Source organism: Mus musculus, chromosome 14 (genome assembly GCF_000001635.26).
Source record: "Mus musculus strain C57BL/6J chromosome 14, GRCm38.p6 C57BL/6J".
Taxonomy (NCBI): Eukaryota; Metazoa; Chordata; class Mammalia; order Rodentia; family Muridae; genus Mus; species Mus musculus.
Genome location: NC_000080.6, coordinates 33,261,276 through 33,285,953, shown reverse-complemented (window position 1 = coordinate 33,285,953; position 24,678 = coordinate 33,261,276). Strand labels below are relative to the sequence as shown.

The window sequence follows — 24,678 nt, the reverse complement described above, 5'->3', positions numbered from 1 at the left end:
GGTAAGGGCTACCATAGGTCCAACGCAATATGATGCCTTTCTGACCTATTGCAATGCTGATGCCCTCGGGTGTACGGAGCTGTTAGGAGGGAGACTACTGTATTATTCAGCAGACAGGTTAGTCAGAGACACACCTGAAAAACACAATTCCTGTCCCCTCACCAATCAGCCAGCCTTTGAGAGGCCTAGCCAAGGCAGCAGGAGGTCCTAGGAGTAGGAAAATGGCTCAGCTTTCTTCTGGGATCACTGGATAAGGTGGGAGTGTTTCCAGAGGAGGTGCTGGGGAACCCAGCTCAGCCTAGTCCCTCTTCCACTCCATGGTGTATGGTGGCAACACCACAGTTAAGGCAGCTGAGTTCAGAGACAACCAGCATCCTCCAGCATCAGCTCTGGGCTTCTCCGGAACTGAGTGGCTTTTTCCTAGTCATCTACACATTTCCAGAATGTTCTCTGATGTGGATCTCAGGTGGACATCAGAGTTAATTTCTGTCCCTAAACTTTACACTAAATTCTTTAGGGCTAACATGTTGGGTTTGGGACCAGAGCCCGAGCCTATGGTAGTGCTCTTCTGCTTTTGTCCCCCCTCATGACTCATGTCTCCATTACTCACAAGGATGACGCTAGACCCCTGGCCTGCTCTTCCATTCCACGGTTCTCACCATACGCTATGGGTTGCAGGGCATTTCCCAGTTGCTTCCCTCCCACTCTGCAGCATGGTGTGGATTTGAAGTTTAGGTGTTAAACTCTTGGTCTCCAGATAGTGACATCATTTTGGGAAGTGGTACACAGTAGGCCTAGCTGAAACAAGGTCATGGAGTGAGCCTTGGAAGCCTTAATGCTCGTCCCTTCCCCCTCTCTCCTTCCTGCTTGCCATGAGGTGAGCAGCCTCTGCCACATAGTCCTGCTGTCCCTGTCACAGTATTATCCCTCACTATGCTTCTGGAAGCAACAGAACCAAGGTCCATAGATGGGGGTCTCGAATGCCGAACCCAAGGAAATCCCTTCTCTCTTAAGTTATTGGTGGCTGACATTTTGTTTCAGTGACATAACGTATCCAGTTGACTCTATAAGGAGCAGACTGCTTTGAGGGCAATCCTGTTGGCTGATATGGGATATCTGGATGGCACCCTGTTGTCACCCAGAGTCCAGAAGGGTGCTGGGACATATTGATTAAGAAATTTGTTTCTGCTCAGAATATACCTTAGGGTCTCAGTTGAGTGGAATCCCCCTCCTCCCCAGAAGCGAGTGAGATCCTCCCTCGGCTGGGCATAGTTTTGATCCCACATTGTTTCTGGAACGTCCGACAGCAATGCAGATGCCCTGGGGTATATGGTACTGCTGGGAGGGGAGACTACTGCATTATCAATGGACAGGCTAAGAAGAGACACACAGTATAAATACTTGGATACTGGCCTGCCCGGCTCTACCATCCTGACTTGCTGAGTTGGCCGCAGAGTACCTGCTACGTTTTGCTAGGGCAGACAGACCTCTTCTCTAACTTTTGCAAACACTGCAGTCTCTTTAGAAAATGGACTTGCTTCTTGGCAGCCAAGAGAAGGCATCAGCTTGACAGAAGCCACCTCCAATCACCCACATTATGCTGATAAACTGTAGTTCAGTCATCTACCAACGCATTAAGGAGCAAGAATGGCTGAACACCAATGCAAAGTAAGTTATGTTCAGCTAAGCAATGAGTAAGATACACTTTCCTGCTGCCCCAATGCTATTCAATCCGTTTTTCTGCCCAGTAATTGACAAAGCTCACAATTTACCAGACAGCCTTCCAGCTATTACTGTAGATTAACTGGGTTCACCTTAAAGCCAAATAATTGATCAGCTGTAAGAGGGAGGCATTCAGACTGGAAGCTCTGTGCTGAATTAAATTAGTAGACCAAGAGGAGCTCACTTCATAAATGAATGACCAGGGACACTGGAGGAAACGTGAAGGCTGGGCATTGGTTTTGTTTGAGATGCTCTTGTGATGTAGCCCAGGCTAGCCTTGAACAGTGCTCTGAGGTCAGTTTTAGATGACAAGGCTGAGTAGTGAGTTTCCTTTCCCTAGAGGATCGAAGGCATATTCTCATATAATTATTAATATAATGATTGTAAATATTTTAATCATATAACTATAATTAATATGTTCCCAGCTAGCCCCACTGTCACCTCTAGAGCTCCAGGAAGGTATAAGACAAGTTTTAAGGCAACTTCATTCATGATTTTTTTTTCTTAACATGTTTCAGGAAGGGAAAATTGTTCTAATTGAGATTTGTTTAAAAGTGAGCTTCTGGGGTTGCCATTTTGATTTTTGTAAATACAGCTTTTTTGATTTAACTTGTTTGATTAGAATTCGGATTTTGATATCTATAACAGCAGAACTTAAGGTCCTCAAATGGCTGCAAACATCTAAGAATCCCATAAAGAGAACATGAATCCTCAGATTTAGAGCTAAATAATTGATACCTCTCTTTTTATAAGAGTCTAGTAATTTCTCACAAAAGAGACATTTGAAGCTGTCTCCAAGGGCATTTTTAAGCAAGAGGGGATGTACAGTCTAATTTTCCTCTGCCATGCTAACAGAGCCTATCAGCAGCCAATTAACTCAAGGTCATGTCTGTGTCTCTGTCACAGCTGAATGGCAGGAGGGCCTGCTATGGATGCTTCCGTGCCTCTCCTTTAAGCTCCACTGTACTCCTTTTGAGCATAGCTAAACCAGCGTGCGGGTCTGCGGTAGGACTGTCTTGCTTGGGAGGACATTGCTAACTTGTTCATGTGCTGTGGATGGACTCAGCAGCAGGGAGGAGGAGATTTGAACAATTATGACTTACGGGAGCTGCAGGCTCCAAGGCCCATACTGTGTCCACTATTAATTGTGTCTCCTTGGAGACGTTCATCAGGCCTGGCATGGACCCCAGGGCTCAGATTCTCTGCACAAGATGGCAACTGAAGAACATGATGAGCACCAACAATTGGAATTCTGGGAAAGTACCTGCTCTGGACAGACCACAGAACTCACCAGCTTCTCTTCTGGCCTCAGTTTTGACTCATACAGCACGTGGCTTTGGAGAATCCCTCTGGTTTAGGTGATTCCAGGATTTCATTCCTGTGCATTAAGTGGTCCCCACTCACCTTTGACTTTGAGAGCCAGAAAGGCCTTTAGGGACGATCTCTGTTTAACCCCCCTCCAAGCTATGTGCCATCAGCCCTGGGGACCACAGCTCACCTGCTCCAGTCTGCCACACCATAGGAACAGAGCGGTCATGAACGGCAAGTTGGTTCATTATTTTGCATGAGGCTGAATGCCTTATATAGAGCTGGTCCCAGGATTTCCTTGCCTTAGGCGATATACTGAGGTTTTTTTTTCTGACTCACAGGAGTTCACATACCTCATCTTCATGGATCCCTGTTCCTGCTGTACTGAACATGCAGTGTTTGAGGTGACTCTATCTTTCTCCAAGTAGACCAGGTCTGAGTATGGCTGAGCTCAGCAGGGCTCCCCCTCCCTGGTATCATAATTTATGTGCATTTTGTAACAGGACTCAAGGGTCTCATTAGCTGTCCCCCCCACAACATATCTCACTATTAGTTTCTACTGAGCCTTCAGCTAATTAAACCCTTAATTCTGCTTCATTTGACTTTTTAAAAATGTGTATGGGTATGTGAGTGTATATCACATGTGAGCAAGCACCCTTAGAGGTGAGAAGAGGGTGTCTGATAGCCTGGAATTGGAAATTCAGGTAGTTGTAGGCTGCCCATTATGAGTGCTAGGAACCAAATTCTCGACTTTTACTACAGCATCAAGCTTTCTTAATCACTGAGTCATCTCTCCAGTCCCTAAATACATACATATATATACACATATATATGTGTGTATATGTATATATATAAATTTTATATAATATATTATATAATATAGTTACTTATATACTTTTATAATTTATACATTTATATTATATTATATTATTATAAAATATATGTTTATAATATTTATATCACACATAGCATTTATATATGATATAAATATTTAAAATATAATATATTATAATACATATTATAAGTATACAATATCTATACTCTCTCTATATATTTCTATTTAAATATGTACTGTACTCTCTCTTTATATATATTTAAATATATTAATATATACATATAAATACATTTATCTAATTGAATATATCAAATATATGTATATATGTGTATATGTATTTAAAGACAGAGTACAGTACAAAGCTCAGACTGGCCTTGAATTCGTTATCCTCCAATCTCAGTTTCCCAAGGACTGGGATTACAGGAATCAGCCCCTACTCTTGGCATATGTTTTTAACTAGTCTTAATTAGATCACTCTATTTTGTGGGATCAAACAGCTGTTTGAAACCAAAGCTAGACCTTTCCATTTTGACTTAACAATTTTCCATGAACCCAGCTTGTCAATGCCAGCTGCCAGAGATGTCCCTCGCAGCTCTGCAAATTCATTACCTAAGTTTTTGGTTTTCAACAGTGTCACTATCACGCGCCGGGACAGTAATTCAAAGAGTTGGTTCTAGACTCACGGCATTTTCTCAGTTGTGGCCCCAGCACTTTTTTATTTTGTTCTGTGTGACATCCATTTTCTCAACTGGCTAGAAGCAGATCTACACATCTTGCAGGTCTTGGAAGGTTGGCATAATTATTTCTAAACCGTTGTGGTTATTCCCCGCTGTATAACAAAGCACCCAAAAACTTAGTGGCTTGAAAAGAATGAACTATGAGTTTTGGGCAGGGCTCAGGGGACAGTTCTGCTCCACAGGGTGTGGTCTAGGGTCACTTACACAGCTGCACACAGCTGGTAGCTGCCTGGGACAGAAGACTCAAGGCTTTACTCATTTAGCAGGGCCCTGGGAGCTCTCTCCCTACACAGTGTCCCTGCTCTGCCCTGCCCTGCCCAGACTGTGCACAGTTTGGCTTCTCAGAGGTGGGGACTGGAATGCATTCAGTATCACTTAGAGGCCAACTTGTCCCAAGCCCAGCTTCATACTCAAGAGGAGGGGAAATGCCACCAACTTGCTGCAGGGAGCAGGGCATGTGTCCAGGGAAGGGAAGGGATGCAGGTGGTCAGCCTTGGAGACTGCAGAGTGTGGGGCTGGGGAAAACAGAGTAGGTGGACAGAACACAGCTGAGAAGTGAGTCTGTGGTCCAGTCAGAGGGCTTGGCTTTTACTGTTCTCCATCAAATTGACCAACATGGCAGAGGCAAGGTTGGGGGCCCCTGCCTGTCATGGACCCCTCTCTGCTGGGTGACTTGCTAAGGCTTCATTGAGTGTAATTCACTTAAGGAGGAAAGAGTTTATTTTGGCTTACAGTTACAGAGGGATAGAGAGTCTACCACAGTGAGGAGGGTATGGTATGGTGGCAAGAGCTGGAGGCTGGCTGATCCCAGTTTCTATCTACACACAGGAAGCATAGATGTCAGGTGAGACTTTAAACCCTCAAATCTCACTGCCAATGACACACTGTAGCAAGGCTCTACCTTCTAATGGTTAATAACCCTTCCAAACGGGGACAACACGTGTTCACATTCAAGCTATGGGGGATAGTGTGTGAGTGTGAGTGTGTGTGTGTGTGTGTGTGTGTGTATGAATGTACGCCAAATGTGTGTCCTCACAGAGGCCCAAAGAGTCCGTTGGAGCTAGAATTACAGGCAGGTATAAACCACTTGATTTGGGTGCTGGGAACCAAACTTAGATCCTCTGGAAGAGCTGTGAGCACTTTAACTGTGAAACTATCTCTCCAACTCCTAACATATTTTTTTCATTTAAATCACAACAAATGTCTTCTCTGATTATGAGCTAATGAGCTATGAGCCCAAGTCCAGAAAGCTATATCTCTATCTCTATCTCTATCTCTATCTCTATCTCTATCTCTATCTCTATCTCTATCTCTATCTCTATCTCTATATCATCTATATCTGACAAATGACTTGCTGAAGTTCAGACACCAGGCACCCATGGCAAGTGTCTTGGTCAACTTTAACTGTCTAGGTGACACAGTCTGGAGTCACATGACAGGAGACTTTTAGTTGAAAACCTGCCTAGATCAGACAGTTCCATGTGCATGTATGAGGGGGTTTTCCTGATTGTTAGTTGATGTGGTCCAAGGCAGGTGGTCCTGAAGGGCTTAGGAAAGCTAGCTAGGTACAAGCAAGCAAACAGCATCCTCCCTGGGTCCTGCTGGATTCCTTTCCAAGCCAAGTTCTCACTGAGGTTGTCCTAGCTGTCACATGCTACTGGAGCACCCAACATCATAGGCAAGATGTCAGACCTCCCTCATCTAAAAGTGAGACACTTTCTTCTCTGAGGTGAGGTGGGAAGGAGGGGCCCTCAATATCACCCCTTGAGCTTTGTTTGGGGTTGAAAATCTTGCTAAATGATAGTCCCAGAAAGTGAGAGACATTCCTTATAACTTTCAAGTTATGGGACTGGCTGACCTACCCAACCCCCACATAAGGTTTCCTCCCCACCTAAATATTTCTTTTAATTCCAATTAAACAATGTACTCAGTTTACCATACATAATGTATATTCAATATTATAAAATTCAGATACATTTTTTTCTTGTGTCTTTTAAAATGAGTATGTACCACAGAGATGAACATACACAGAACCTGAACAAGTTCAAGCCAGATGAGGTTCCAACTCTGAAAAGAGGGAGTGAACACAGGAAAAGAAGCTGTCTGCAACTGATACCTGCTAGGAAAGAAAGACAATCAATTTTCTCCAATGGAGTTTCACTGGGAATATCAACCACACTCCAGGGCAGGCCCCATGCCCAGGAGCAGTTAGCCAACCCCAAATGAACTCCTTCTCTGTTTGTTGTGGGACTTAGTTCTATGTTGGCACTTTCTGTTTTATTGGCTTCCCTGATGACTTTTGATTGTATTAATGCTAACTTCAACTGCAGCCTCTTTCTCGTCCATCTTGTCAACCCCAGGCTTTTATGCTAAATTAAATCAAATTTTAAATCAATTTTCTACTACTCCTTGCTGCTCAGCCTCCTAACACTTACTATCCTGGAAAAAGAGGAAAGAAAAAAGAAACTAAAGAGGCAAAACAGAAACTCAGTCTGTTTGAAAGAGCCTCTCAACTGTCCCTGCCAGAGCCTGCAGATGCCTGAGCACTCTAGTGTCCCTCAGACACTGCGCTCCACACTGCCCTGCTATTTCCAGGCCCTTTTTCTCAACCATGAGCCTCCCATCTGTGCCCCCTTGCTCCTACTTGTCAGCTGAAAATGGCTTCCCCAGTGGCTGGGTGCAAGCCCTTCAACCACAGCAGATCTCTCCTACACTGAGACAGAATGAAGGCCCAGCTCAGGATTCTGGCACCCAGGTTGGGCCACATCCAACGCCTGGCTAACAGCTGCTGCTTCTGTTCTGTGTGAGACTAGCTTCACACTCTGTCCTCTAGACTCCTCCCTGAGATGGGCTGCCACACACACATACACACACACACACACACACACACACACACACACACTGTTCATGGCATGTTCCTGACCTGGCATTGTTAGGTCAAGGCCTGCTCTTTAGAGGCCATCGTGAGACTCAGTGGTAGCCCCTGGTGACTTGTCTAGTCTCTTAACATCCCTTTTCTGATTATCTGAAGAATACTCTAGGCTGTGGCTCTGTTCCGTTCTTGCCTTTGATTTCATTGTTTTCTCTCTTGGTTAAGTTAAAAATCACTAAAGAGGTGGATTGCGTGAATACAGTCTGCTGTGAGACATCAAAACTGGACACAGAAATCTCAGTTGGCATTATCCTCATAGGTCATTCCCAGGTCTACCCCAAGCTTTACCCGGTGGCTTTGATTTGACTTATTTATAATCCTCAAAATCCATATTAATTACTGCGGCTTTATTTTACTGACTTCGAAGAGCAGTTATTCAAGGAATAAAATTGTTCTCCACAGTGCCACAAGACAGTAACTCATTCCTTCCCTGCCACTGTCAGAATCAGCACCTTCCACTGTCTCTTTAATGGGATTGTCTTTCTTTCCAAATGCCATGTTTATGGTACAGTGTCTTGGTGTAAAGCTTTAGGCATTATTATCTGCAGGATTCCAAGCATGGCCGAGACTGTTCTTCTAGTCCCCTAACCCCCGTGCCTGCTTCCTGCACACGCCTAGTGCCTTCTGCGTCATCGGCCCATCCCGATCCTAGTGCCTTCTGCGTCATCAGCCCATTCCGATCCTAGTGCCTTCTGCATCATCAGTCCATCCTGAGTGCACGCATGCGCCGAGAAGCTTATCTAGTGTTTCTTTGTAGAGCGCCTGCGCAGACAGCGGCTGTCTGTCATGCCTCTATTCTTTCTCCCCTCTTCCTGGATGCCTCAGGTTGGAATCCTCATTTCTGACTTCTTACAGGAGGCATTGTTCTCTGTGCCTCCCAGGTTTATACCAGTCTCTCCCAGAGGATGGAAAAGACAGTTCCCTGTTACTGTGATGTGTTAGTGGAGACCTCAGGGCCTGGCACATGCCGGTCAGTGTTTCACCACTGAGCGGCCTGCCCAGCCATATTTCTACTTTTATAAGTTTGAAAAGGGGGCTCACTAAATTGCCCATGCTGGCCTTGAACTTGAGATAGTCTGGCCTTAGTCTCCAGAGTAGCAAGGTTTTCAAGCCTAAATATGGGATTTCTTGTCTTGGTATTTTCTGTTTCTATTCCTGACTCCTCCTCTTCCTCCTCCTCTTCCTCCTCCTCTTCTTCCTCCTCTTCCTCCTCCTCTTCCTCCTGCTCCTCCTCCTGCTCCTCCTCCTGCTCCTCCTCCTCATCATCTCCTCCACACTCTCCTTCCTATTCTTGTCCGTGTTACATTTGCCCTCCAGCCCTTTCCTCTAAGATGCTGACCACTCACTAAAAGCATCATGTCTTCCACATGGGTCATGGCCCTAGCAAGCCCTGAAAGTTCTTCACTTTCCTCTCTGACCAGGGAAGAGTCTGCTTCTAACTGAAGGGCCTAGAAGCTAAATATGAAGTGGATACTTAGGCGAGGGGGAACATAGTACTCCCACTTAGAGCCAGATCCTTAGTCTGAAGTGATGCTCTGGCTACCACCTTTTCCCAGGGGCTGAATGTGTGTGTGTGTGATCTTACACATAAGTGCCACTGAGGAGTTCTAATGGGCATGTGTTTTATACATGTGTACATGTTTACGAATATGCGCACGTGTATATGTGCATGTGTCCAGGAGTGTGAGTGTACGCTCAGGTCAGAAGCTGATGTCCAACGGACCTTCCTCAATTACTTTTCACCAAAGTTTTTGAGAAAGAGTCTTTCACTGAACCTTTCGCTCTCTGACTCAGCTGCCTAGCAAGCCCCTGGGTCCAGGAGTGTGCTGTCTTTTATGGTGGTGCTGGGCATGACCTCAGCTCCCCCATGCTCCTGCCACAGTGCCTGACTGAGCTGTCACCCCAACCCTCTTATCACTTTTGAAGCTGACTCACAGCCTAGCTCTTGGTCTTTGTTCCTCTTCCTCCATCTCCAGCGCTGCCCGTTCCAGCCTGTTAGGACTGCTCTGCTCTGCAAGCCAGAGGCCCCTGTGCTGCCCTCAGCCCTGCCTGGAATCTGGGTCAGCCAGCCATCTCAGCTGCTTCTGGCCAGCCTGCTCCAGCAGCAGAGGCAGGCTCCCTCTATTTCACTCTGACCAGACATGTTTGTAACTTCTTAGGGAGGTTTAGAGAGTTGAAACAGCCAAATTAGATTTTTGAAACCTGTTGCCCTCACCCAGAAGGTTGGATTTTCTTTTTCAAGACAGGGTTTCTCTGTGTAGCCCTGGCTGTCCTGGAACTCACTCTGTAGACCAGGCTGGCCTTGAACTCAGAAATCCGCCTGCCTCTGCCTCCCGAGTGCTGGGATTAAAGGCGTGCACCACCACCACCTGGCAGAAGGGTGGATTTTACTTTATCTTTCATTAACTAGGAAGGAATTTTGAAGTGTACATTCCCCCCACAGAGCCTGGTTTTTCTAAATGCTCAGCCTGCTTTCTTTTTCGTTCAGAGTAACTGGTGTATATTTCCCCCGTTCTTTTGCTTGTTTATTCTTCTCATTTTTTAAGCCCAATCTCACTGAACTTCCTGGCATTTACAAGGCAGATAAATCTAGCTTACTCTTGCTTATTATGAGTGCTGAAATGTCAGCACCCACTCTTCCTGTCCTGGGGTTGGCTTTGGACTCTATCACCAGCGTTGCTGGTTTTCTTATGTTTTGGAGATTATACTTGCCATTTTCATCCTCGTTCATTTCTACTCAGTGCCAAGAAGCTCACAGTTAAAGGTCTTAGATAACTAAAGTAAGTACTTAAATGTAGTGGTTTGAGTATGTTTGGGCCAGGGAGTGGCCTAGGTTGTGTGGCCTGGTTGGAGGAAGTGTGCCACCGTGGGCGTGGGCTTTGAGACCCTCCTCCTAGCTGCCTGAGGAGTCTCCTGTTTGCCTTTGGAACAAGATGCAGAATTCTCAGCTCCTGCACCATGCCTGCCTGGACACTACCATGGTTCTGCCTTGATGATAATAAACTGAACCTCTGAACCTGTAAGCAGGCCCCAGTTAAATGCTGTTCTTATAAGAGTTCTTGATCATGGTGTCTGTTCACAGCAGTAAAAACCTAACTAAGACGCCAAGTACTGGAAATGAATGGCCCAAGGAAGGTGAAGAAGCTTCAGACCATGAGAAAACATCCAAGCAGAAGTAAATTGCACCCTCCAAAGGATAATACTAGAACCCTAGACTCCTTCACTGGACAAACTGGAGGGTCTGCCTGCGAGAAAGCCTCCGGAGCATGTTCCGGGGAAGGCTGGAGGGATGTGAGCAGCTATCAGGCTCTGGAAAGCACCTCTGCCTGGCCTTTTCTGTCTGAGATCAGGCAAGCCACTTGTCGCAGGTCTATGCTGTCTATGGTTGGGCCCCTGGCCTGACAAGGGCAGAGGAGAAGAGATTAAAGCTTTAAGAGAGGGTAAAGACATGGGCTATGACTGATGCTTAGCATGACTCCTGAGCTCTGGGGAACATCACAGACGGTTGGATGTGCCCTTTTCTGACAATTATAATAGCTGGTGCAGCCTGTCTGCCGAGGGGTACTGACTGCCGGGCCGTGCTGTCACTACGAACAGTGAACAGAACATATTTTCCAGGAACCAGACACTGAGAATTATTCTATTACATGCAATTCATGAAATTAAGTAGAGATCTGTGGGTTCACTGTGGCAGCAGTTTGAGATCACACTATAGCAGCTAAATGCCACATTGGACTAATAGTGGCCTTGAGATTGGGATCCTGTATAGCAGAGCAGAGTTTGTTATGGAAGGGTGGTTGGTGTATGATAATGTTTCAATTCCCCGGGAGTGTCAACAGACCCAGAGAGTCACAAGAGGAGCTTTGAGCAGAGGCTGGTGTCTGTCGGGGCATGGTGGCTCATTTCACAGATGTGCCATTCTCCCTAGAGAAGAAGGACCTGGTCTGGCCTGTTTGGGTATAAGGGCAACTGATGCATCCAGGTCAGTGACTGGGGGATGTGGTTACCACCATTTAATTAGCTGCTCACATTAGAAGATAGAAGTTCTGGAAGAGATGGTAGCAATGGGGAATTCTAAGACAGACATGCTCTAAAGCCATCTGACTGGAGGTAGGGATGCCTGTCTCCTACAGGGCTCACTGCAAGGAACACACGGGGGAACTTGGAGTAGAGGAATCTTTACTCAGGGGAGCGACCTCACAGCTAGCTACCAACACCTAGCATCACTTAGCATCACATGCTCAGCTTCCAGAAGGAAGCATTGCAGGCTGTGCAGAGAAGGGGATGACAGCAGGAGCCCAGCGCATGGCTGGGACATTCTGGCAATTTTTGTTATGATGTCAGAATGATTGATCCTGGAGAGGTCAATTAGGAAACACTACTGATGGGTCAAGAAGGCCAGAAGGAAAATGGTCCTGTGGCCCGTCCCTGGGGAGAGGGGGGAGTGGGGCTTGCAGGGGGAAGGTGAAAGCAAGGTTATGAATACACAGGTTCCGACTCCAGTATTCAGTGAGCTGAGACAGACCCTTTGTTACAGAGCTGTTATGTAATCCTAAACTCATTCCTGTCGTGTAGGTAATATGGCCCCATTTTGTAAATAAAACCTAGGGTTGAAAAAGGATAGATTGGCTGGCCCAAGTTGTCTAGTTAGCATACGGATGAAATTCAGGTCCATTTCAGATCCATAGACTCTGGAGTCCTCATCAGCTTCACTGAACTCAGGACACGTCTCCCTCTTTTATAAAGCTGAATGAGACCAGGACTTCCCAATTTGCACTGGAACTGTCTACATCCTATTAACTGTAGTTTGGTCCACACTCATGAGTTTTGTTCTACCCAGTTTCCATTTGTGCTATTACCTATGTGGTCACTTTCCTAAAACAGTTCTGTTTATTTGTACATTTATATTTATTGTAAAATTGTCCTGATGTAAAGTGTACCATAGTAGCCATTATTAAAGTATATATCTCAGAGGATTAAGCTCATTCACATCACTAAGCAACACTTTTTCACTTTGGGTGCAAATATATTTTGGAAAGGCAAGGTAACATAACTACCACAGAACAGAAAGCAGAATTACTCTCCATAAATGGAGGTAACCATGGGAATGCTTGACGTGCAGGCACCAAGTCATTAACTTAGAGCTGTGACATTAACTGCAGGCTGTGACATGAGGCCTGCCCTCAGCCCCATTTCTATTAAAGCAAAGTGTTGGAGATGTGGAAAAGATACAGACGAATCAAACGGACAGTTCTCACATTCTCAGACGACTTCATACAGGTGTGAAGAGTCATTTTCTTACTGTGAACTTGGCATTCTCCTGCACCCAGGTCCACATCTTGCTCGCATGAAACACTGTCTTTCTGAGACTGTGGGCACCACTGAGATTCACAGTCTCCTGTCCTACCAAGGCTCTGTGATCTGACTCTGAATTAAGAAGTCTGAGTGTCCTTTCCAACTTAGAGTGCTGATATTGAGTACAGCTTGGGACCTGGTTTCTACCACCTCATCTGTACCCTTCCCCCAAGAAGTATAGTGGCTATCTCATACTAACTACAGGGATAGCTTCAGAACTCTCTATAAATCAAAAGGTCTGCTGTAAAATGACACATTTATTCACATTGTAGTTTTTGTGTACCCTGCCAAAAATTTGAAATCAAATCATCCATAGGTTTCTTATAATACCTGTGCAATCTAAATGTAAATAGTTATTGTACATTGTGTATTATCTACCAGTTAATGGCAAAAAAAGAAAAGAAAATGTGCACATGTTCAGTATAGATATAATCAAAAATACTGCTGATCAATAGATGTTCAGTGCTCAGGCACAGAGGCCGTGGTGACAGAGCTCTGGATTGCCCTAATCCTAGACTCTTGGACAGTGCTCTGCAGAAAGCTCTGTTTTGGTATCTACATCATCTGTCAGTGATGAGGCCACATATGACAGATAAAGCCACTAGTTTCTCTGAGTGAGTGAACTTAGTTATCTCTTGGTGGAAGAACAGATATTTTACGTATTTCTCAAGATAGGGAGGTCCCCAGCAGCAGAGGGAAGACTCCCATTTGAGGCAGAGACATCCATCAGACAAAGCTGCAGAGTGATTCAGGGTGAGGGTAGATTGGTCTGGATGCCATTTTCCTGGATAATGGGGATGAAATGTGTGAATGTGTGCCTTAGTGGACACACAAAAAAAGCTGAGCCGAACATGGAAAGTACTGTTTCTTAAGCCAGGCAGGGATGCACCCTACCAACGTTAAAAGGAAACATTCCATTTCGGAAGTCGGAGGTGTGTTTAGAAAAACGGGCTGTGATATGGGAACACACATGGAGTTAAGAATGAGTCTTGATTACCGGTCTTCCTTCCACGCACACATTGAACTCAGCCTCCCTTATCCCAGCACGACACCCATGGCACCCAGGACCTGCATGCCTCACCTGGGGCTTGCTTTCATCTTTGTCTTTGTAGTAGAAGAGCTGATCCCCTCGTAGCACAAACCATCGCTGCTGCCAGTTCTTCATGATACTCCTCTGCTTCCTCAGCCAGCCGGCCTTGAGTACAGGGCCCAGCTTGTGGGGGACCAGGGGCCTCCCTGGGCTCCGGCTCTGTTCTCCCATCACCAGGCTCTTCGAGCGAGCTGGAAGGCAAGAACACACAGTGAGTGTGGAGAATCAGGTCAGTAGCCCACTCTGGCACCTCAGCTACCCTGGCACCAAGGCCCAGGGTTCAGCCTGGCCATGCAAGCTAGATTCACTTTCCCCTTGAATTTCCAGAGCATGTGCCTGGGTTGATGTACTTGGAGAGAGGAATATGACCCTCCTTCATTAAATTCTGCTCTGTTACTAAGACCCAAGATTCTCTACTTCTCCAGGGTTATTTTCTATGCATAATTCCCTTCCAGGGACTATAATTCCTTATGACTGGCTTATCTTCTACAACACTCTCCTACTAGCTCTGACATTTTTTTTTTTAATTTTTAATTTCTTTCCCATTCAGATCTTAGCCTTGGTTGCTGGTGAATTACTATTCTATCTTTCAGACTCAATTCCAAAGAGTCATCCCCTGGCCATTGCTACTGATCTTGCCATCCTTGTCTCAGTGGTGTTTTGGCTTATTGAGTAATGGGGCTGTCTTTATGTTTGCCTCCTATGCTAAGGGACAATGGTGATCCCAGACAAAGAGTTTCTCCAGAGAAACTGAAGAGACATCTGAAGAGTGCTTAGGTGAAGCCCATCTTAGAATTCTTTCCCAGGATACAGCCCCCTCTGAGTCCTAGCAGTGCTAGGCCCAGAGCTGAACATGGTATGGATGTATTTTAGATGGATCTGCATCCATGTTCTCATCTTGCTGCTGGGCCTGGCTCTCCTGTACCGCTTGATGCAGAATCAACATGCACTTCCCTTGACCACAGTTTATCATGGAATCCCCTGGTCTTATCATGTCCCCCAATCTCTTGAAGCAGCTGGTCTGTCTAACAGAAGAATGGAAAGGCCTTTTAAAGGCATGGTTACAGCCATCTATAGTGCCAACTGGGCAGTAGCAGCCTGGGCTGCTAGGGCAGAGAGGTAGATCAGGGTTCTTCAGAAGGCAGTATGTGCTTTGAATCAGCATCTAATATATGGTACAGTTTCTTCCATACGCAGGTTCCACATACCTGGGCTCAGGAATTAAGGGGTGGAAAATAGTTCTACTCTCTATCATCCTAAGATGAACCACTAAGAAAATGTTTGCTTCCTGTTCCTGCAATCTTAAGTTTTGGTTCCAGAGGCCCAGGTGAGGTAGTATATTCCTTTAATCCTAGAAGACTAAGGCAAGGAGTTCTCTGAGTTCAAGGTCAAGCTGGGACAAAACAAGTCCTAGATCTAGGTGTGGTGGTACTTATTGTTAATCTGGGCCACACCTTCTACTGGAGACCTACATAAGGACATTGGAAGAAGGAAGATTCACTCTTCTGTTCCACTTGCATTTACTTGCCAGCACATCTGTTGGAATCTACTTCTACAGAAGACCAGCTGAAACAACTAGCCTTGTGGGACTGAGCAACTACTAGATTCTTGGACTTCCAATTCACAGTTGACCATTGTTGGGGAGTTGGCCTATAGACTGTAAGTCATCATAATAAATTCCCTCAATATAGAGAGACATTCCATATGTTCTGTGACTCTAAAGAACACTGACTAATACAGAAGTCTTGTATCTCAAGCTCTGCTGTATCTCTCTTGGCCAGCTTTAGTCTGTGCCTGCACTTTTCCTTACCAGATCTCTTGTGGTCCTAATATCTCCAAAATCATGAGATCTCCATTTCAACATAGGTTTCATCTTTACAGCTCCATACAAGGGATTCTTGGGGCCTCAGGGCAGAAATTATAACCTCTGCCAACATTGTGTGGCTTCAGCAGCCATCTGGAACCTCAGCACAAACTTCCATGACCCCCCTCAAGTGGCATTTTCAGTTCAAGCTCTCGCCTCTGAAATTAATTTAGATTGCACAAGAGGACAGAGCCTCTGATATATTGTTCTAGTATAGAGACATAGATTGTTTTTAATGGTGATAATCTCAACAATCATAGCTGCATTTCAGCTCCTGCCACATCTGCAATTTTACACTTTCTTATTTCCATGACTGCACATTTTTTATATCCTCCCCACCCTCCACACACTCATTTCTCCCTCTTCCTATAAACATGGAGATCATTGAGCAGTAACCATGATACATCCTGAATACTATCCTGTTTTGAAGTTTTTTCCATCAACGAATCAGTCAATTATTTTTCTAATCAGCATCACTGGAGTTCTCAGGATATGAGCAGAACATAGCCAGATTATTTTCTAGAATATATCCTGAATGGCTTCCAGCCCAGTTTCCAAGGACCTTATTCTCCCTAAAAAGCACATTGTTTTTTGTGTTTCTCTCAGTATCTGGCTTTCCCCTCACTCACCAGAATCACCCATTAAGTTCTCCTCACAGTGTACTAGGGCTTTTCTATTACTAGGGCCTAAAACTCATATGAACTTTATCACGGCAACAACCCCACTCCTGGTATCAAGTTTCTATATTGCAGCCCCACTCCTGGTACTAAGTTTTTGTATGAGTTACTTTACTTGTTGACAAGGTACCTGACAAAAGCAACTTAAAAAAGGAAGGAAAGTTACTCTGGTACATAGTTCAATGGTACAGTTGAGGTAAGTCAAGGCAGCAGGAGTCTGAGGCAGCTGGTCATATTGCCCCTGCACTCAGAGAACAGAAAAAGGTAAATGCTTGTGTTTAGATTACTTTCTCCTTTATGTTCAAGCTAGGACCTTAGTCAGTAGAATGGTGCTGTTAACATTTTGAATGGGTTTTCCCACCTTGAAGAACTATATCCAGAGACTTCATCACAGACATGCCCAGAGATCTGCTGAGTCTAGAACTTGTCAAGTTGATAATAAATATTAGCAATCATGCAGTGAGGTCTAGTTGAAGAAATACAGACTCTGGGCATAGACTTGGGTTTACCTCATGGCCAGCACTATTAACTCTCCCACACTTTATAGGTCAGTAACTCCAGTCTGTGTTATATTATAATACCTGCTGCATAGTAAGTGGGAGAAGAAGAAGCTGTCATGGAGGAGGAGAGATCACCAAGCCCTGCTGTGTGCTTGGCACATTAACTGGCCTAGTGACTAGTAACCATAGTGACGATGATATTGATAAAGGCGATAGTAGGGTGAGTACCTCCATGGATAATTTTTTTTCCTTAATCTGAGCAACCAGCAGTAGGCCCACAGAACAGAGGAAATTTTTCTACAGCTATTGAACCTTTTAGCATCTTTATATACTCCTTCCTTAAAATAGAAGTTAGCGGCTATATTTTACCAGACAGGTGAACTGGCACACCACTTTTCCCACAACCACCAGTGGTGTGGATCATACTTTGAGGATTCACACTCTAGAACTTAGTAGATGCAAAGTGATAGTACTATTCTCTTCTGGATGTTTAATCGCCTGAGACTCCCAGTCAGGGTTTTGCTACCAGTAGGAGATGTCTAATCATTCCACTTACACACCTAACTCATCACTCTTGATGAGAAGAACAGCTGCAGTCCCCAAGTCTTAGCTCTCATGACTCTGGAGAGGCACCCTTCTGTTTCCTGACATCTGATGCATCTTGCCTGGGGTCTCTGCTTTCCTAGTTTAGTGGTCCTGCCTTGGAGGACATAGACCTGGAAGAAATGTTTTGTCTAATTGGGGCTGGGCTGGTCCCCTGATGAGGCAGAAAGAGGTTGTGCCTGGTAGAATTATATCAACTATCAGGAGGGATGCTTCTGTCCTCATGCTTCTTCTCTCCCCTGACCTTACATCAGGCATAGCAAGGCTGGATTAGACAGACACTGGATGATGTGGCACTTATGAGATGATGATGATACTCATGATGAGAAGACAGCAAACATGATGTCAGTATTCCAGTAAGATCTGAGAAAGGACCCAGGAGCAAAGGGGACAGGGGTACCCTCCTCTGGACACTGAGTTTTCTTTTTAGGGTCTCAATTTGATGCACATCTCTAAATACTTTAAAAAATAAACCAATTTCATTAAAATTAAGTCATCAAATACATACATGGATTTTGTGTTTTGATTGCCTGATATTTCTAACTAAAGGCTTGACAGTCAGTTGTGGTCCTGTGATTGAGAATTCTCTGGTGTGGTTGGGTTGGCTTGGTCTCCACTGTCCTTTTGAATTCTTTGTCTTTCCAAGTGATCTGCAAGAGGCACTATAAACCTTCCATACTTCTACAGAAGATGGCATAGACTATGCAAAATGATATTATTAATTCTCTTCTTCTGGATGTTTAATCGACTGGGATGCCCAGCTAGGGTTTTGCTACCAGTAGGAGATGTCTAATGTGCAAATAACTCCACTTTCACACCTAACTCATCACTCTTAACAGGGAGAACACTGGGTCCTGCAGTGGAGCACTGAAGCCATGGAATGTCTTACGGCTGCATTCATGGCTCTATCTTTTATATTTTGTCATAGCAGAACCTGATGCTTTCTTGTTCCACCAGACATACACCTTCTCTTCCTACTCTAGCATGGGCAGGGCAGTTCACAGCAGGAACTCAACAGTCTCAGGAACTAATTGGCATAGATGGACTCCCCTGAGTACACTGGATGAGGTCTACAGATGCCAGATGGACTTCCTGGACACAGGCCCATGGATGCTAAGCCTGGGAACATGGGTAATATGTGGTTGTGTGGCTGACATGCATGCTATTGGCATGTACGGCCCTTGATATGTCAACATAAAGAAGAGAGAGATTTTTACCCTGATTGTCAAGCTGTGGACATCAGCCCTCAGGTAATGGACAGCAGGCCTTCCGGAAACCACATTCCAGGGACGGGGAACCGACTCCAGTGCCCTACAGTGTCCCAGAGAGGCTCTTCTTGCACAGGCCATGTTGGCTACCAAACCATCACAGGTTTTCCCCAGATAATCAATCATATAGATATTACTTATCAGACCCATGGAGCTTCTCACGAGGAAAGCGGCCATGGGTATGGTTTATTAATAATCACTGTTCTCGTTCTCGTTTTCAGCACTTCCTTTAATCACTTTATTGAGTTCTGCAATCAGGCCTTGAATCAGGCGGCACTGAGAAGTGAGGGCTTCAGATCTGACTGGCACTGGGGAGCAAGCCTGAAGCAAGCTAGGCCTGGGGACGAAGGTAATCTTTACCTCCTTAAAGTTAGGGGCTATCTACGCACAGCAGGACACTGCCCCCTCTCTTTCTCTCTCTCTCCTGTCTTCCCTCCCTCCTAAACCAACAGAGTCCTCACAAGTGCAGTGTAGAATTCTGAGCTGATGTTTTCCACTGGAGCCTCTGACAGTTAAAGGGAAGGAAAATTAAGCAAAGATGTAGACTATTGGGGTGCAGATCCCTGCAGAGCCACCAGGCCAGGCTTTGAGGGGTGACCAGTATGTGGCCTCACCTCAGATGAGGGCAGGTAGGGCCCTTGACTTTAAGGAGCTCAGCACAAGCATGGTGCTGTTATCCCTTTGGCTCGCCTCAGCATGGGCAGCAGGAGTCTGCTGTCTCCACCTCTCCCGGGTCAGCCCAGCCAGATGCTTCTCACCCTGCCTTACTCTGCATCTGAAGACTTTGACATCTCCCAATATGGCACTAATCAAACCCCAAAGCAGGGTCCCAGCCTCCGTCACCTTGGTGACTCGGATGCCATCATTGTTCCTTCCAGAAGCTTGTCCTTCCTCCGCTCTGAAGTGCCTTCCTGTCTGTACTCACATCTCATCCACTGCCTTGGGCTTTCACTTTCTCTGTCCTCAGAGGTTCTCCCACTGTCTTCTCACTAGTACCAGGCTGTCCATGCTCGCTCTTCGTGAGTCCTTTCTTTAAGAAATATCTGGCTTCTATGTCAAACCTCCTAGGGAAGTGCCATAGAAGGTCTCAGATCCTTTTAGCCCAAGTGAGAAACTCAATGAGAAACTCTCCCAAGCCTCCTCACTCTCCTAGGACTTCACAGCTAGCCAGTGTCCCATGTTGAGGTTCTGTTGCAGCACTCCCCCCAACGTCAATGGGCAATTAGTTTCTAGACTCAGCTGTTCCCTGCGCTCTCCTTCTCTCCCCCCACCCTCCCCCAGCTTACTGAATCAACTCAGATGTAGTCATGCTTGCCTGGGCAACAACCTGCAGGCCTCTCCCAAATGTCTGTGCAGTGGCCAAGGAACTGCTCTACCTCAATCTCCAATCCTTGAACTCTCCCATTAACAAGTCGCTTTGTACTGTTTGCAGATGTGCAAGCTGAGGTCTTCAGGGGCAGCGACAGTGGTTGGAGGCTGGCAAGCAACATAGCCTAAGACTCTTCGTTTTGCCTTACTTCATGCCTAAGCACCAGCTGTGGGAAGCCACATGTGCCGTTGCAAGGTGGCGCTGGCTACCACCGGCCACCACGCACACATAGCAGTAAAGTTTTTTTTTTCTTTTGCCAAGATGAGGTTTTGAGAATTAACCAATCAGATGAGAGACAAGTTAACCAATCAGATGAGAGACAAGTTAACCAATCAGATGAGAGAGAAGTTAACCAATCAGATGTGAGACATGCAAATGAGGTGGTAAGCATAACCCATGCATAACCAATCTGGGTGTGAGACACGCCTCTCCTAGGCCTATATAAGCAGCACCAGTTCTGGGCTTGGGGTCTCTTCACCTCTGCAATCAAGCTCTCCCAATAAACGTGTGCAGAAGGATCCTGTTGCAGCGTTGTTCTTGCTGGCGAGTAGGGCACGTGCAAGAACCAGCCTCTCCATCGAAGTGTTGTGGGTCCCTAAACTCAGGCCTCCCCACAAGGGCAGCTATGAGCTTGTGGTGCACAGAGTCAACCCCATGCCTGCCCTAAACCGTGAGTCATAGTACATCCGGCAGAATCACATCTCTATCAACAGAACCACCTGCCCAGCTCACAGCTGCTGAGCTGCCTCGTGCATTCACTGTGCATTAACCAATACATTCACCGTGATGCTCGGGCACCGACTCTACATCTGCTCAACCTAAAGCCTCTGGGGCAAAGGGCTTAGACGCTGGATTCCCTGGCTGCTGAGACGTCTGTAATATGGCCACTACCCCAGGCTTATGACACTGTAGGAGTCTGATCTTCCACTCCAAGTGTGGCTCCTTCACGAGGTTCTTCGGATCCCTCCACAGAAGGCCACCCTTTTCCACTTCACCTTTAACATGGTAAAGAACTGTCCTCTGTGTGATTTTGCTGTCTGTCTGTTCAGCTAGCTACTGTCCCCTGGGGGTACATACATGCTGTATTCAATTCTGCAGCTGGAGCTGACCCGAGGATGCATTTGATAGTGTGTGAGCAGAGGCTTCTCACAGTCAATACATCTAAAAAGCAAAGAGACAATATACAGAAGTGAACAGGCCAAAGACCAATGGGGACAAGCAGAGGCATGGGACTTTCACCCGGGGAAAGCAAACTGCAGCATCGGGCATGTTTTGCCTGTGAAGGCAAACTTTATAAAGTTTGTTAGTATCATCCAACTTGCTACATAGCGAGAAGAGAATGGTTTGTGGAAACTGTACACCTTTTATAAGTCTGCAATTCCACCTCTCCTAACAAAAAGAACCTCCAATCCAGGGCCCTCCCACAGCTAGAAATGCAGTCTAATGACACTTAGTAGGACTTGGCCCTATGCAGGGCGGTGTGCTCCTCTGTGTCAGACCCACACTGGAAAGCATTTGAGATCAACAGACTTGCCCCACTGAGTGTTCATCGGATAGTTCCACTCTCACAGAGTGGGAGTTAGACTCTGTCCGTTCCTGTCCTGGCACACTCTTTCTTTCATGGCCTCTCCATCTCAATCAGTGGGAACCCCATCCTCAGGCCCAGCATCCTTCCTCAGTCGCTGCTGTCCTTTCCCCATGTCTCCCCATACTTCCCGCTCTGCAGTCATCTCTTGCAGTGTGCAGTCAGGGAGTTTTCAAAGATAGGACTTAGAACGAGATGTTCAGTGGAAACCCTGTGGCAGCCCCACCATCACTGTGACTCACGAGAGTCCTAGGGACCTGGCCTTATGACTTCACAGCCCACCCTCAGTCCCACAGTGTCCTCTGCCTATGTGTGTTCAGTCTCATACCCTCCCTTGATACCACTGCGGCTTTCTCAATGTCTCACCTCCCCAGCTTCTCATTTCTCCCATAACTGCCTTTCTTCTGAGGTCAAGACTAACAGGCAAACTCCTTAGCTCTCTTGACTCCCCCATTAATAGTCACACCTGGGACGGATTCAGGAACCCACTAGGTATTTCAAACCCCTCAGAGGCTCAAGCCCCTCATATAAAAAGACAGCATCTGCTTATAAGTTACCCAGTCCTCCCAGGCACGTTCATTCTTCCCTAGATAACTCGAAGTACCTGGTACAACGCAGATGCTCTGTCACTGGTCGGTATACCACATCGTTTAGGAAACAGCCGTAAGACCAAGTCTGTGCCTGTTCAGCACAGATGCACTTATTTTTCTCAGTCTACAGTTAGTTACATCTGCCGATACAGAACCCATAAATATGGACGGCCATTTATGCTTAAACACTCAAGGAATGCAAGTTGCAGAACGTTATAGGAAACAAACTTCACAAAAGGGGAAGAAATCACCACTCCAAACAAAGATATCACAATGTGTTTGGGGAGTCTAGGTTTTATACGAAAAAGGTCTGCTGAGGAACATATCCCACCTAACATATCTTGTGTGAAGGGACGAACTAAGCTGTGATACTATATGGACTCAAACCATTTATGTAAACCATACTGAGGCGTGTTCAGTGATAACTGCTCAGAAGGGCGCTGGATCCTTTCGGATGTCTAAAACATCAACGAACACATCACTACTTTGGTAGATGTTTCGGTTTTTCCTGTGACAAGCACTGTGTTTGGCTGTAACTACAAATAAGAGCAGCAAACCCTCAGTCACTGCCTGTGGGAGGCAGTAGGCAGGGAACAGGCTCGCATCACACACATCAGGACAGAGCCTGCATACTTGGGCTGGAGGAAGCCTGGGCCTGGACTGTCTACAGACCTTCCGAGGACCACAGTTAGCGGGCTGCCGGTTGTATCTGTAGGTGAGTCCTTGTTGGGTCTGGGTTTCCTTCAGCCTGTCTAGAGGCTTAGTTTGGGCCAGCAATTACTCACCTGGGGTGACTACTGATGCTAAGGAGTTCTGAGGATGCTGAAAGATGCCTTTTAAATTGTGGGGTGCAGCAGCTCTTCCCGAATTCTCTTGGATCCCTCTTCGGATCTTCATGGTCCCCTCTTCCAGTGGGTTTCAATTTAGACACAGTCCGTCCCCAGGAGGATTCTCAGGATAGCCAGATTGAATTAGAACTGTCCCTTCAGCTGCTAGAGTCTGATTTAGAGTCTGGTTGACTCCGAACTGGGAGAACTAGGAGTACCTGGGAATTTATGACCAAGGTAACCCTTAGTCAAAGCTGAGTTCCCTGGGGGCTTAGACAGAGACCTCCTTTTATGGCTTGGGCTCCATTCCTCCTCGAGCATCTTTCCGTTTCCCTGACTCCCTCACTTCTCCACCAGCCTCTTCAGTGAAAACTGCACGTGATTCCTCTTTTTCAGGGTCTACTTTAGAGATCCTTGCAGGACACATTCAGTAGCATTCAGGACCTTTTGAAAAGGCCCAAGGCAGCCCAGCTGAGCAGCCATTGACCCATCTGCCCCTCTAGACCACATGAGCTGGGGTTGGGTGCCCTGCGGCAAGCATGTCTGCAGCTGTGTAAGCCCCAGAGCAGCCGCAGCAGCCGGAGAGCAGAAACACAAGTGATTTATGAAAGTCGATGAGATTTTTAAGGCAGGCTGGGGAAACAGCAAGAAGAATCTCAGGGCTGAATTGATTTAAAGGGTAAGTATTGAGGTCTAGAGATTGATTGAGAGGAGAGGGGTGAGGTAATGGCAGGGCACTGGGGAGGGGCCAATGGGATGTTTTTATAAAGTTAATGCAATTTGTAGCCAAGGTTGAGGGGTTCTGCCAGGGTCCTGTGCTGTCCCAGGGGTGAGCTGAAACGTCAGATGATTTATTGCATGCTGGCTCTGAGTGTGAGTGGTTCTCTCTCTCTGTGTCTCTCTCTCTGTCTCTGTCTCTGTCTCTCACTCTTTCTCTCTGTCTCTTTCTCTCTGGCTGTTAGTGTTCTTCCTGGGCTCTGTTTGCACATCTGCTTTTCCCTGGGCCCTTCATCTTTCCAAGGTCTGGAGAGCCAGCCAGACCTTCACAATGGGACTCACTTTCCTGCCTGGAGAACTTTAAGGTTCTAACTACCTAAGACTACTCTCCAACCCCTGGCCAGTGGAAATCTTAACTTTTAAAACAGTAATGAGGCAGCCTGGACACTCTGGCAACTTTTCATAAAGATTATTTTAAAGATTTAAAGAGTCTATATTGAAAATTGCATTCTTAAAAGTTAGCCTCAGCTGGCCTGCTTTCCAGTGAGGCTGTGTGGCACAGAGGCTAGGGGGGATGCGAATGGCTTTCTCTTTATTCCTTTCCATGCAGATGCACCCCAAGACTCAGAGCACACAGGGGGTCATTTTCAGCTATCCAGTCACCGAATTTAGGGACCATCTATGTGTTCAGCATGGGGA

At 46.1% G+C, this 24,678-nt stretch overlaps 1 protein-coding gene across 10 annotated transcripts in view; it reads right to left on the bottom strand.

The window, feature by feature from the left end:
* The window catches only part of Arhgap22 (Rho GTPase activating protein 22), a 155,943-nt gene that overhangs the window by 83,983 nt on the left and 47,282 nt on the right, over positions 1 to 24,678 (bottom strand). For 5 of the 10 annotated variants that reach the window (XM_011245053.3, XM_006518956.4, NM_153800.4 and 2 more), the window contains one exon: positions 13,971 to 14,170. In XM_011245053.3, the coding sequence (XP_011243355.1) occupies positions 13,971 to 14,170 (200 nt within the window). Of the gene's footprint in view, positions 1 to 13,970; positions 14,171 to 23,220; positions 23,745 to 24,678 lie in introns of those variants that run through there. The other 5 variants (XR_003950847.1, XM_017316007.2, XM_006518954.4 and 2 more) reach the window with 5 other exon arrangements.